This window comes from Sturnira hondurensis, unplaced genomic scaffold, assembly GCF_014824575.4.
Source record: "Sturnira hondurensis isolate 20B ecotype Veracruz unplaced genomic scaffold, ASM1482457v3 Scaffold0009901, whole genome shotgun sequence".
Lineage (NCBI taxonomy): Eukaryota > Metazoa > Chordata > Mammalia > Chiroptera > Phyllostomidae > Sturnira > Sturnira hondurensis.
In genome coordinates, this window is record NW_028082532.1 from 12,193 (window position 1) to 27,567 (window position 15,375).

At 38.6% G+C, this 15,375-nt stretch overlaps 1 protein-coding gene across 2 annotated transcripts in view; it reads left to right on the plus strand.

Moving 5' to 3' along the window:
* Positions 1–2,176: 2,176 nt before the first annotated feature.
* Positions 2,177–15,375, plus strand: part of CD200R1 (CD200 receptor 1) — a 34,906-nt gene continuing 21,707 nt past the window's right edge. The window contains exon 1 of one of the 2 annotated variants that reach the window (XM_037058091.1): positions 2,177–2,550. In XM_037058091.1, coding sequence (XP_036913986.1) covers positions 2,484–2,550 — 67 coding nt within the window. In that variant the 5' untranslated portion in view covers positions 2,177–2,483. The remainder of the gene's footprint in view (positions 2,551–15,375) is intronic. The other variant, XM_037058092.1, reaches the window with a different exon arrangement.

A 15,375-nucleotide genomic window follows, 5' to 3' on the forward strand; every position in this document is an offset into this window, starting at 1 on the left:
AAAGACTGGTGGAGTAAAAGTCTGGGATTTTGGGTTTGAGCTGTACTGCTTTCCTGGTCTCATCTGCTTTCCTGCTCTGCTTCTTGGGCCTGGTGCCCCAGGGACACAGACAAGAAAAATATGGGTCCTTTCATTATTTCAGAGGTGTGCATATACTAGACAAGCAGCCTTCTCTTTTATTATGTTGACTTCCATGGCATATCTTGGTGGCTGGTTGTGCTGACAAATGCTCAGTCCTTTTATTGTTCTTCCAGACACGTGCCTCCTCAAGAAGTGAAGGTGGGAGCTGAGAGGTTGGTGGTGGGGCCGAGGCGATGGAGGAGGTGGGGAAGAAGTTGCATCCTGCCGAATCTACTTCGAGATTTCTATGGTTTTTGATACCATTCATGTGATTCTTAAAGTGCTGATTGCAGACTGTGGTCTGACTTGAGATGAGTACATGGGGAGTTGCCTGAAATTTCAGATGAGAGGAGTTGAGTGGAAAAAACACAGGGCTGGCAAACATGAAATGTGAGTTTTGCTTTCAGCTGTGTCACCGAGTCCCTTTGAGACATTAAGCAGGTTATGCAGCCCTTCTGTGCATTAGTTCTGGCTGTCACTGAACAGGCATTCAAATAAATGATCAGCAAGAAATTTTGATGACATAAGAAAACACTCATGTAAGTACGATATGAACGGAACAAAACAGGTTACTGACTTGAATAAGAAACTCACCTAGTATCATCAGACTAGTAATTGCCCAGCAGAGACTTAGGTCTACCTGTTACTAAAACTCATGGTCTTAACTACTATGAACCTTAACATCAATGTGGTGGAAGCCAGAACATTGTATTTCAAATGGCAGTTCAACATGGATTTCCTGACATCTGGTACAATATTAGACAGAAGGGAAGTCATTTTTGTTTCCACCATTGTCACAGAGCTCATGTCTTTGAGTGTCACACGCTCTCCAGCACCTGATTTCTCTGTGTGAATCAAATTGATTCCCTGAAAGGAAAGCTGTGAAGATGAAGGGGGAAGGGGTGTGATATATATATAGTTTACTTACTGTTTGGCAAGAGAAAAGATGAAACTGCTAACTTAAAAGAAAAAAATGCATGTTGTTTAGTCTTTTTCCTGTTTGCAATGCTTTCTTCCCCTTCCTGGAGAGTTTTGCCTTGGCATAAGAAATTCTTAGCACATAGAGAATTTCTTTCCTTAAACATAATCTACACGCATATGAACTAGCACATTAAGGCAGAGGTTTTTTTGTTTGTTTGTATTTTGTAAGTCTTGATTACAGCCCCGTGACAACTAAAGATGGGTGTTTATTTGTAATTTGGTTCAAACGATCAGTCTAGCTCTTCAAAGTGAACATGAATGGAAATAACTACAAAATCGTGATAGAGGAAAATCTATCACGATAGATTTCTTTTGATAGATTTTGAAAATCTATCAAAATCGTGATGCCTCCCCCAGACCCCACCAAGAGTCTGTGACTTAACCTCTGAAACTTGTGAATAAGCAAACTTACACAGGAAAAGAGAATTTGCAGATGTGATTAAGTTAGGGATTTTGAGATAGGGAGCTTATCCTGGATTATGTGGGTGGTCTGATATAATCACAGGGTCCTTATAAGAGGGAGGTAGGAGGTTTATAATCAGAGAATGTGATATGGGAACAGGAGACGGGAATGATGCACTTACAAACCTAGGAACGCTGGTGGCCTTTAGAAGCTGGAAAAGTCAATGAACAGAATCTCTTCATGTGTCCAGAAAGAACATAGCCCTGCCCACACTCTGATTTTAGTCCCATAGGGTCCATTGTGAACATCTGACTCCTGGGACTATAAGATTCATGTTTGTTGTTTCAGATCACTCAATTGATGATAATTTGTTACAGTAGCAATAAGAAAGTAATACACTTATGAAGAACTTAGATTTGTAAATATTATAGGCAGTATTTCATGCAAGAATTCTCAAGGAAAATGCTTTATTATGAACTTTATTACTGAGGCTGTCCACCTCTTCAACTTGGAGAAAATTTCTAAAAAGTTATCATGCCTGGGAAGTTTAAAGGGGTGGGCCAAACATAGGTAAATAGTCTGCTTTGCACTCTAGTTGAAGTTTAGACAAATTTGTTTATTTTGGGCACATTCAGTGCCTTACTTTAAAATTTATGTGTAGAGCAGAAGTGAGAGAAGGACCAATGAGCTGAAAGATAATCAATCTGCTTCCTCCGTCCTTGCTTCAGTGCTTCACACAGGAAATCTATTGCTGTGTCAAGTTCCAGAGAAGAAGTTTCTTCTGTTCCAAGAGTTTTCTCAGTCTGAAACCCAGAGCTGGAGGAAGGGACTGGGAGGACAGGAGGGTCCTGCTGCTGATGGGCTGAGAGGATTGAGCACGGAGAAGCTGACTAGAAAGAGCCTCACCATGTCCACAGCTCCTTTCATACTTAGGTGGAGGAGAAGGACTGAGTGAAGGGCAGAACACAAGAGAACAGAAATGCCCTGCTTGGGGAGAACTTCTGACTTACAGCTACTGCCAGTACTGACAGTCTTCTTAGTGGTTGGTAAGTCTGAATGGTCTTCGGAAGAGTGACAGGAGAATGGCTGGGGAGAGACCTGGTGTCAGCTTTTCCTGAGCTTTCTTTGCCTTTCTTACGGAGCAATACGAGATAAACACAGTCATAGATGTGGGGGGTGGGGTTGCTCCCAGATGCGTTTCACTTTATTAACCTTATTTTCCTCTTTGCCATACTTATTTTACTTTGTATCCAACTACAGTATACTCATTTATATGATTTGCCTCACTCCCCACTTCCTTATTTCCCCCTTCCCCACTTTTTTTGAACAAGACAGAATAGATTAAATACTTTCCAGTAGCAATCCAAGTCATCTGGGTTATCTTTATCTTCTTTTCCCTTTCAAAAGAATTAAATAATAATCCCAACTCATTTAGGTCTGTATTATGAACAGTATAAATTAGAAATTTTTATTGCTTTCTCTCTCTGTGACCAGGTGCTTTAAAAAATGTAATATACTCATTGGTGGTGCATCTGTGATGCATGTCTGTATTTAGTTTCAACATGTGTAGGCTGTAAGAGACATTTTTCAGGGGGAAGTGGAGGAGGGTGTAAGGAGGGTAGACGGTGATGGACGGGGACTTGCCTTGGGGTGGTAGGATTGTGCACCTGAAACCTGCATAATTTTGTTAACTAGTGTTACCCCAATACATTCAATAAAGAGGAAAAAAAGAAAAACAGACACTTTCTGTGCTTGAGGACACACTCTTCAACACCTAGGTTCCCGTAGGTGTTGTAGAGAACTTGGAACCGTGTGGGGGTGTCCTGGTTTCATTATAGAGGGTTGGTAGGAGTTGATGTGGGAGGGAGTTTTCAGGTTTCACTTTTAGTAAATGGGAGCAGTTGCAAGGAAACAGTGTAGCTGGTTTTAAATTTTATAATTTGATAATTAAAAGAAGAAAAAGTATTTTTTCTCATATGGGTGACTTAAAAACATAGCCTGTCCTCCAGCAAAAAAAAAAAAAACAAAACAAAACAAAAAACCAAACCTGTTTCCACATGATAATCTTACTGATGTGCACACACAAAATAACCACACTGTACTACTATACCTTTCTATGCAGGTTTTTCACACACTTTTTCTCCTTTGATCTGCAGTGAAATAGGCACAGAAGACATTTCTCCATTTTACGAAGGTAGAGACTGAGGCTCAGAGAGGTGAAATGATTCGCCTGACATTGCTAGTGCGTGGCAGGCTCACACCTGGGCACATCTGTGTGCATCACTAAACATTTGAATAGGCAACTTCCCTTAATATTTAGCATGATACTTTTCACTAGAAAGCACCACTATTGATAGCACCACTAGAAAAAAAATTAAGCCAATACCCGTTAAACTTGGTGGGATATCTACTCATGAAACAAATGAAGTGATCTGACGTTTTCAGTAGTTGAGATTTGGTTGGAGAAACCTTGTGCAGGAATCTCTGTAGCACCCAGCTCAGCAGGGAAGCCATTGATGTCAAGCTGCACTGACTTGGGTAAAGGGAAAACAAAATCAAGATTAAGACCATGTATATAAATGACCATATACATATAAATATATAAATATATATATAAAATAGCTTGATAGATTTGCATGGTGATAGACGGTTACTACATTTACTGTGGCGAACACATTGTGAGATGTATACATGCCAAACTACGATGTCGTACACCTGAAGCTAATATAATGTTGGATGCCCACTGTATATTAAATACATGAATATTTCATTCCTCTCAAAAGACTAAAACATAATGGATAAGTTTGAATTGTAATGGTTTAAAGGCTGGAATTTTAAAACTATTTCTAAGCACAGCTAGGGGACACTACATGTATCGAACACTACTGTCTGCTTGTACAGTTAGAAAGCCATCGAACGCTTTGGAATCAAGACACAGGAAAGCAAATTACGTGCAGTGATTCGGCATGATAAATTGACCATGAAATAGTTTAGAGTAAATGAGAAGCGAGCCATCTGGGGCATGAATTCAACTTTATTACTAGTATCGCTTTGTTTTGAATGCTGCCAAACACCAATAACTCACTTTGACTAACGTCCGAGGTAAATGCATAAAGGAACAAGGGAGCTAATGACTTTGATGTAAAACACAGAATTACAAAATCTATCTACTTTTGTATTTACTCATTTGCTTATAAATTCAAGCAATGTGGGGGTTGGTAGACAAGGTTTATTCAGAAAATACCTGAGGGAAAAGATGAAAATGCGTAAGCGGTCCGCTGCAGAGCAACCTGGCAATTCTGGGTTTGGTCTCCTTTCTTTGTGTTCCCTTCATGCTACACCTCTTCTTCCTCCTTATTTTAGCCAATTATCGCTTATGTTTTCCTTAAGTTGAAATTTTATTTTGCTATTACAATTAATATGATTCTAGCCTTTATAAAAGTCACTGATGCTGAGATTACAAATTACTGAAAAGGTATTCTCCACTTTTTTCTTCCTTGGGCTAATTTTGACCATTTATCGTTATGCTCCACTAGGGGGCAGGCCGTAATAAGAAGAAGAGAGAAAATCAAGACCAGGCTGTTAGGTAGTTTCAGCAGGTTTGCAAAAGATGGAACATAAGATTGAAAGCAATTGCGAAATCATATGGTGTTTTACAAAAGCAATTGTGGAGAAAAAAGGGGTTGTCCTCATTAATTTCAGTTCTATCTTCCTTTTCTAGTTTGTGTTAGTTGCGAATTTACATATAGTAATTTTAGAAGTGTTTTCTCTAAACATCCATGCTTAAACAATTAATAAATTAATGGAAAGTCATTGTTAAAAACAGTGAATATGGAAGATGTGTGTGTCTGTGGATAGTGTCTAAAAGTTATTAGCAAGGTAAGTTGGGCAAAAATCAAGCTGTGATGACAATTTAAGAGAACATTTAAACAATCAGTTCATCTTGAAATTGTCTATGAAACTAGTAAAAATCCAAAGATAGGAGAAATTATAGTGGGATGGACTTGTCCAAGACTTTATGGAGGAGATGGGCCTTGAGCTGGGCCTTGAATTAGAACTTTTGATCACTGGGGAAAGGTGGAGCAGGCGTGGATGTGCAGCATGAGCAAAGGCAAGGTGGTTGGGGAGGGAAAGAACCCTCACCTGATGGAGTGGAGATTGTGTGCTGTACAGTCACGGGAAATAAGGCTGCATTTTAGGGGACCTTGATAGCTAAACAGTGTGACTTAGAGACTGTGCGATAAGCACTGAGGAGCCATCTGTTGTTTTGTGAACAGGAAAATAATATAATAAAGCAATATTTTCAGAGAATAATGTGGAAGCAGTGTCTCATTCAGTGCGAGTGGCACTTAATAAAAACTTTGTTTTGCAGCAGGAGTCGGAGCTCCTGCCTTCGATGTCCATTTTACAAAGCCCACGATTCTGCTGCAATGTGTTGGTGGCTGAGAAGGGCGGTTTCTTTGCCGAGGACGATGTTAAATTCAGTACAGGGAAAGAGGAGGACTAGAAGGAAGATTGCAAAGGTGCCTGGAAATATAACACAATCCATTGGCGGACTGGGGGATTCCACAGAGAGTCCTCATAGAGACAAGTATAGTGGAATAGGCATTAAATATTTTTGTGTTTGTGTCCTAAGAGTGATAATTATCTCTGTCCTCTCAGTAACAGAGAGCAAGGTCTGAGAAGAGAGGGGAGGGAGTTTTTAACCTTGAAAAAGAAGAGAAAAACTTCTAAGATTGAGAAGTAAGATGAGAAGTTAGATATAAGGACGCCAATAGGCTGAGAATAGAAATAAAGAGATGAGACAGTTCCACAATAGCTAAATTTCCTCCTAATAAGGTCATGAGTATTTCAGTTAATGGTGCTAGTTAATAAAATAACTCAGTTGCTTTTTGGTTTTATATCGTATTTGAGAAATCAATCTGCACAGTGGCTAAAATTTAGCAACAACTGGTACACTTTTCTTCCTTGTTATCACTGACATACATTTGATAATTTCTGCCTAAGATTAGGGAGAAGACCTGTGGTTAAGAAATAGCTTTGGATGTTGTAACAAAACTCATGTGACAGTCACAATCAGTTAATTATTCACAGGAAAAATGCTATTCATACATGAACATTGAGCAAACAATTTAGAAATTTTCTTAGCTAGAGTGTGTATGCCTTATCTTTCAAAAAACTAGAAAAAATCTTAAAAACAAAATCTCATTTGTGTTTAAGGAAAGCAATAGAAAAAAGTACTAGAAACAGCACTGGGAAGTGTTAGAAGCAAACCATTTTGTTTTAAAATCTTGGTTGCTTTGAGTTGTTGATGCTGTTGCAGGCTCTCCTGGGATCAGACTCCAAGAGAGAGTTTTGAGTAGAGGATGTTTATTAGTGAGGACAGTTGGAAGAAACACCTGAAAGGAAGGGCAAGTTTGCAGAAGGGGAAATCAATATGCAATTTCAAACCTCACCTGATCCCCATGGGGAGCTGTGGAGTTAGAATGGCCTTAGAGAGGCCCTACGCTGAATCAACATGGCTGGGCCTTTGTACCTTCATCTCAACCAGTTGTTGAATGTGGGATGCCCTGAGAAGGGTCTGACTTTGTGCAAAGTAGTTGAGTTGATCTCTGAAGATTCTGAGGACTGAAGGCTGTGTGCCGGTAGTGGCCATAGCACTACCAGCAAAAAGTCATTCCTTGGAGGAGATTCCGAGTCCATACACTGTGCCCCCCACAGCTGCCATCTCTATGGTCTTCATTCCTTCCTGAATTTCTGAGTTTGTCTGTTACCATTTTTCTTCAGTCTAAATAATTTCTTTTATTTTTTTTTGCTTTTGTGTACTTTATTTTATAGCTGTCTATGTGTCCATCTCTCAATCTTTTTTTTTAGGGACCTTATTATTATTTTAATTTAATTAATTAATTAATTAATTAATTTTTAATTTTTCTCTCTCCAATTTTTTTTCCTCCCATCCCATCCCACCCCCCATCCTCCCCCTCCCTCCCATTTCCACCCTTCTCAGTTGTTGTCCATGTATCCTTTATATAGGTTCCTCTAAATCCCTCCCTTATTTCCCCTGAAATTCCCTCCCCTCTCCCCTCTGGTCACTGTCAGCCTGTTCTCTATTTCAGTGTCTTTGGTTATATTTTGCTTGCTTGTTTGCTTTGTTGTTTAGCTTCCTGTTAGAGGTGAGATCATATGGTATTTGTCCTTCAACACCTGGCTTATTTCACTCAGCATAATGCTTTCCAGTTCCATCCATGTTGTTGCAAAAGGTAGGAGCTCCTTCTTTCTTTCTGCAGCATAAAATTCCATTGTGTATATGTACCATAGTTTTTTGATCCATTCATTTACTGACAGGCACCTAGGTTGCTTCCAACTCTTGGCTATTGTAAATTGTGCTGCTATGAACATTGGGGTGCATAGGTTCTTTGGGATTGGTGTTTTAGGGTTCTTAGGATACAATCCCATCATTTTTACTAGTGTAGGCCTACAGGTAAGTTTTTTTTAGTTTCCTTTTAGATTAATATGCCTCATTCTTGAAGCGTATTTTTGCTGGGTATAGAATTCTAGGTATTCTGGGTTGACTTATTTTCTCGCACTTTAAAAATATTCTTTTATCACTTTTGATGAGAAGTCAGCAGATAAATTACTGTTTCTCTGAAAACAACCTGTCAGTTTTCTCTGGCTGCTTTCAAGATTGTCTCTTTGTTGTTATTTCTGTGCACACAGCATGTGTCTGTGTGTGGTTATTTTCACATTTGTCCTGCTGTGGGGTTACTGAGATTCTTGAATCTGTACATTAATGCTTTTCAGAAAATTTTGAGAAACTTGCAATCACTATTTCTTCAAATATGTTTTCTGCCAACTTTGTCTCTCTTCTTCTAGAACTCAAATCACACATATGTTTAAAGAATTTTTGCTACTTCATCCCAGTGGCTATTATATTTTTAATCTATTTTTCTCTTTCATTCTGATTGGATAATTTCTACTGATATGTTTCAAGCTTGCCAATAATTTCCTGTCTCACCTCCATTCATCTGTTAGGTCCATCCAGGGAATATTTTATTTTAGATATTGTATTTTAAATTTTAGAATTTTTGCTTTTTTTAAATTAGTTTCTTTTTCTCTTTTCCTTCATTGTGTGTGTATAAAACATCACTGAGTATAGATTAAAATCTTTGTCTAGTAATTCTAACACCTGGGTCACCTTAAGGTTAGTTGCCCTTTAATGGTTTTTTTCTCCCAAGAATGAGACACATTTCCCCAGTTCTCTGTATAATGAACAATTTTATTAGGGTAATGAATATTGCATCATTGAAACTCTGGATTCTGTTATATTGCTTTGTTGGTTTTTTCCCCAGAAAACATTTAACTTGGTTGGATTCAAACACTCAACTCTTCGTCTTGGACAGTGTCTTACATCTCAGTGCTTCAGCCTTTAGCTAGCTGGCTCCAGGGGTGCCCTCCCATGGGTGGCTTGGGGTCAGCCACAGAGGTGTTGCTAGAGTTTACACATAGGGTATGGAACTATTTCTCTTTCTCTCCATCTCCCTCAATTTTCAGAGAGAATGTTGGTTGCACCCAAGTTTTTCTCCAGAAAACTGTGGGTTTTATATTAGAGTTTTAGCTGTTCAGTGTGGTTCCAATTGTAGCCTTTGCTAAGACTGAAAATGGTAAAAACGGGGCAAAAATGGAACCCACACCTTCAATCTTGAACCCCTTCCTTCTTCCAAGGATCGGCACTCTTCAAGAATCTCCTTGCTTTTTCCACTCTCCAGTGCCTTCAGAGAGTTGCTTTTATATTTTGTTTAGAACTTATAGCTGTTATGTGAGAAAGCTTATTTTGCCATAAAGGAAGTGGCACTTTCTTCAAATCCATGTATTTTTAATATCAATCTGTTTTTACCAACTGATATTGATTTGGTTGGTTACACTGTCTCTTGAACTTTGAGACTGAATGTATTATATTGTTAAATGTCTTTTTGCTTTTTACATTTCATTTGTGCATTGAATGTTTGGGTGTTTTTCACTTCCCCAAGGAAATCTCAATTTCCCAATTCCCCAATTCTTATACATGCCTTTGTGGGCTTTAAAGTTATGCCATGAGATATAATTCCAACTACTAGCTGTGTTACCTTTAAGAAATTGCCTACTCTCTTTAGACAGCATTTTCCTCATTTGTGAAGGGAAAGAAATGTATGAAACTATTGAGGAGTATAGAGCTTTCAGAAAAGATAGAGTTTAGAAACCTCCAAATTACTCCTTTCATTTTATACATGGGAAAACAAAGCCCAGGAATGTTCAAGAAATTACTTAAGATATCACTGAACTTTTTAGTGGATGAGCTGAGCTTGAAACTTCTCCATAGCATCAAAAATAGCAGGGAAAAGAAATGTGGCCAATATACCTGGGAAAGTCTATGATTTTTAGATGGGGTGCACTTGACAGACAGCAAGCATTGGAATGGAAAAAAAGTAGCAGCTGTAGGGTTGAGGCTTTTGTTTATGAAAAACAAGTCAAAGTTAAATGTGGGTCAATCGTTCTGTTAGTCAATAAGCACGGGAGTGTCTGCCATGTGTCAGACACTGTGCTTCATGCTGGGGATACTTGAACAAGACAGACAGATTATGCTCTCATGGGTTCTGAATCTGGTAAGAAAGATATGTATTAAATAAATCATTGCAGATTATTAAATAAATTATTGCAAATTATTAAATCATACATAAGTGTATAAAGAGAAATAGAGGGCGACCTAGAAATGCATAATTGGCATATCCAATCTTCCCTGAGGGCTAAGGAAGACTTCCCTGTGGAAGTGATATTTGAGATGAAGATGAACAGAAAACAGCTAACAAGAAGAGCTGGGGAGAGGAATATTCCAGACAAGTCACACAGGCTGTGTGAAGGGCAGAGGGAGTTATATTGTGACTGAAGTGGTAAAACGAGGATAAATCAACTATGTAGAGGCCCCGTTGAAATTCTGGGGATGAGGGAGAAGGATGAAAGAAGGCATGCAGAGAAAGAAGAGCAGCTGAGACTTTGGCGAATACTACACGAAGGTGCCTGAGGAGACAGGCAGGCTTGCAGAGAAGGAGACAAACAGGGAAAAGGACAGGGTAGTTGCAGTCATGAAGGAAGGGGGTTTTAAGGAAGGAAAGTGGTTAATAGCATCAGAATATGCCAAGGAATCCAGGAGCAGGGGTGCTGAAGAGAGACCAAAAATTTGACTGTACCCCTTTAAAACTGTGGTTTGAATGGAAGGGTGTGTGAGCCGCAAGAAGGCTGGTATCAAGGAGAAAGTGGGTGCGGAGGAAACTGAGGCTGTGGGCACAGACCACTGGTTCTAGAAGTTTGGCAGCAAAGAAAGGATAAAGGGTAGATAGAAGGAGAAAGCTGATCTAATCCCACCCCCTTGCCCCCCATCAATGTGCGGGAAACCCGAGTGCATTCGAAGAGTATCATTTGAGAACATGCTGTGATTTGGTAGAGTCATTTTTCCAAACTGGGTGTGCACATATATTGCTTGAAATTGTTTAGTGTTCTTTTCTTTGTTCTTGCCATTTTGTTAATTTACCTCGAAACACTATCTTTCCCAAACGTTTATCAGTTATGTAATATAAGGATATCTCATTGTGTAGTGCATTTTGTGGTACTGACACATTTTGAGATATTGAGAAAGTATCCAAGAGTAAATATTGGTAGATTCAAAATAGTGAATCTCCAGAAAATCATTCTATCTTATACTTTATTGGCTCCCTCCCCAGAGGTTGTTTTAAAACCAGTAATTTTAAGTAAATTGAGAGACAGAGTTGCCTGTTGAGCCTAAAATATTACTGTTCAAGCCTATTTAATTGCACTTCTCAGGGCATAGAGTCTGGGTATCTGGACTTTTACAAATCTCTGCAGGTGACTGTAATGAAAGCCAGGGTTAAGAACGCTGTCCAGCCCCGCTAAGGCAGGTGTGGTTCAGTTGGGTGGAGCATTGTCCTGTAACCAAAGTGTTGTGGGGTTCGATTCCCAGTCAGGGTTCCTACCTTGGTTATGGGTTTGACCCCCAGACTGGGTGTGTAATATCCCCTGTCTGGTCCTGGCAGGTACGATCCCTGATCTACCACCTGGGCACATAGCGGAGGTAACCAATTAATGCTTCCCTTCCTCATAGATGTTTTTTTCTCTCTCTTCCTCCCTTTCTTTTTTAACCCTGAGGAGTAAAATGAAACAAAAGAAAACAAAAACAAAAACCAACGCTGTCCTAGGTCTTTCTTTATCACTCGAACTGTCCCTGGTATTCCTTATACTCAGCACATAGCTGCTCCCCTTCTGATTTATCCACCATCCAACGTGGACATCTTTAACTACCCCAGAAGAGGTTTCCGAGGGCAGAGACCTTGCCCCATTCATCCTACCGTTCCCAAAGCTCCACACAGCTACCTGATGCTGTGTAGGAATTCTCAGAAAACATTTGTCAACCTGAACTTCTTCAAAATGTCTGTTGTGTCTAAATCCCTCTTTCCCTCTCTGCTCCTCTTTCAGAGACCTAGTATAAGTCTTTTCCAAAGTGAACATCCACTTTGCATTTTCCTCATCTTCTCCCAGAACCTCTAGGGTCCTGCTTCACTGGGTAGCCTCCTTCATCCTTATAGCCAAGCTCATCCTCTTTGTAGCCGTGTATATGCTGTGTTCTTTATTCTCAAATACGCTCCCAGTCTCTATGGTTCCAGATTTGTCCCATCTCTTTCAGGTTTGGCACCAAAGGAAAAAGTCATTTTCTCATTCTCCAGTACGTTTAAGGTCAACATTCCTGAAAGAGAAAGGCTATGTCTGTTGACAATTGCTTCTGCTTGGCTCCTTGGGCTCTCTCCGTGCTCCTCCTCCACACGAACTCCATATTTACAGCACCTACAGGGCTCTGACCACCTTCTCGTCAGCAAATCACAAAACCTCTTCATCCCTACTTTAAGACTTGCCCCATAGGATGATGCCTTTCCTAAAATCTCCTCTTTCCTTGTTTAAGGACCTATTGACTGTCTCCATTTTTCCTCACTTTTTGTTAAATCCATTTCCTCCAGCAGATTCCTAATTTTAAATGTTTTTAAGATTCTGGTTTTGGCCTTTTCTCTAATTTCCACACCAGAGAGTACAATTTAGCAGCCCATAGGTTAGATCTGACTTGCAGCCTCCTTTTAGTTGGCTCATGTAATATTTTTTAAAAATTTGAATTAGTTGCTAATATTTTAAAATTGGGAGATTTTACCCCAAAGCCTTGACTTCGTGTCTAGGGTTGCTGTGAGGATTGAGTTAAATGAAGTATATAAAGCCTTTTAGCACTGTCTTAATTTTACAAGCATTCAAAAAATGTAAATTTAATGATCATTTATCAGTTTTCAATGGTCTTTTATAGATATTATTTCATAATACTGGGTTGGGCACAAATAGGTTTACAGTTGTGAGTAAATGAAACATAGTTAGGAAAGCTATTGTAATAACCATTACCTGCATGTCTTTTTCCATACAAAGAACTGTGAACCTACTTTTGCCCACCCTTGTATTCACTTAGCCCTTCCAGTTTGGCTTTTTGGTTGCTTACAGTTTTTGAGGATTACCAACTATCCTGGAATTAATATTCTAGTACATAAGAGGTCTGTCCAGAAGGTATCAAGCCATGTATTAGGAAAAATAGAGACATTTATTGAAGAAGATGCAAGATACAAGAAACATTGTACATGGGACAATGATGCCTCAGTCCCTTTCAGAGTAGGCTTCTTAGGACCTCACACAGTTCTTCTGATCACCATCCGCTGCCCCATGTATATTTTTGCATATCTGATATGCATATGAGGTCTGTCCAGAAAAAGTCCAGCTATCATTTATATAATGAGAACAGTTTGTGTGACATAGATGTAACTTGGCAGCCAAGATGACTGGACTGGAATGCATATGTGTGAATAATGATGACTTCATTGTACTAGTCAGTGGGGGGCAGTAGATGCTATTGAGTGAGCATGTGTACTGTGTGGCCATTGCATTAAAAAAGACTGAACAAAGAGAGTGTTGAATCCGCATCAAATTATGCATCAAGCTTGAACATTCCTCCATGGAAACTATTCGAATAATTCAGAATAATTATTCAAATTATTTGAATAATTTGAATAATTCATACCTGTGGTTACAGGTATGGGCAACTGGTGATTGGCAGCTTCATCAGGAGATAATGTGTCTGCTCATGCATTGTCTCTCATGCAGACATTTTTGGTGACATATCAAATCACCCAGGTGACTCAGCCCCCATACAGCCCACCTTTGACACCCTGCAACTTCTGACTTTTCCCAAAACTAAAATTGCCTTTGAAAGGGAAAAGATTTTAGACCATCTATGAGATTCAGGAAAATATGACAGGGCAGCTGATAATGATTGGCAGAATTGTGTGAGGTCCCAAGGTGCCTACTTGGAAGGGGACTGAGGTATCGTTGTCCTATACACAATGTTTCTTGTATCTTGTATCTTCTTCAATAAATATCTCTGTGTTTCATATTACATGTCTGGATACCTTCTGGGCAGGCCTCATATTTATTCACTATCTATCCATTAAACACCAGTTCCTTGTTATCACTGATATATGTATGTACAAAAAAATCTGCCATGAACCAGGAAAAAAAAATTGGTCTAATTGGTCTCCAACAATTAGTTTTGGGCTATGTGATAGTAATGGCCTTAAAAAAAACAGAAAACCAATATTAAAAAATCTAGCTCAACAATATGACTTCTATTAGTCCTGTGTACTAACAAAACTGATACAAACTTTGTGATTATCCTCAAAAAAAATTAGGCCCAGCAATATGCTTTTTATTAGCACCGTGTCCTAACCAATTTATATGGACTCTGATCCTGCTTTGGAAACTAAGATGAAATTTATATTGATTATAATTCTTTTTGAGTTCTAAATTTTATCCATTCACTGATTTTTATTCAATTTTTGTGTTTTAGAACTTGTTACTTTTCTTAAACATTTTTCTTTTTTCCTTTTTATAAACAAGTTGAGTGTTTTATTTCTCTTTCTATGTCATATCTCAAGAGTGTAATTATAATTAGACTCTTAAGAGTATAATTATACTTGCTTAAGAGTATACTCGTAAGAGTATATCTTAAGAGTATAGTTATAATTCCTTGCTAAGTCACCCTTCAGCACATTATTAGGCTCATCTTTTGTCAGCCTTTCATGTCCTTTGCTAATTTTTTAAATTGGGTTGTCATCTCTCTATTTTTTATTGATTTATTTGTTTTCTGTGTGATCTTTGGGGAGAGCATCCTTTTGTTTATCATAACTGTTGCAAATATTCCACGAATTTTTGCTTGTCGACCTTATTTTATGAATTTTTTATACTGCAAAAGTTTTAAATTCTTTCTACAGTCAAATTTCTTGGTATTTTTCTTTATAGCGTTTATGTTTTATATTAGGGTTACAAAGGTTTCTTCACCTAAGGTGACAACTGCCCCAGTTTTCATGGTCTCCAGGCCCCAATGTCCTGCATCCCAAGAGGCCCCTCAGTCCCAAACAAACCGAGATGTTATCACCTTATCAGTGTTTAATGTAAAAATAAAATTACCTATATTTTCTTCCAGTACTTATTTAATTATTTATTTATATTTAGGTGTTTGATTGATTTTATTTTATTTTTATGTGAGAAATGAGACAGGAGTCTGGTTTTATTTATTTATTTTTCAAATAGCTAGCCTGTTCTCCTAGTACCATGTATCATTGATATAAATCACCATCCTTCATTCCTGATAAGAATTTGAAGGGTGACTTTTATCAGATACTAAATTTCAATATGTGTAGATGAAGCAATGGAGGTTCAGAAAGTAACATATTCAAGATTAGAGA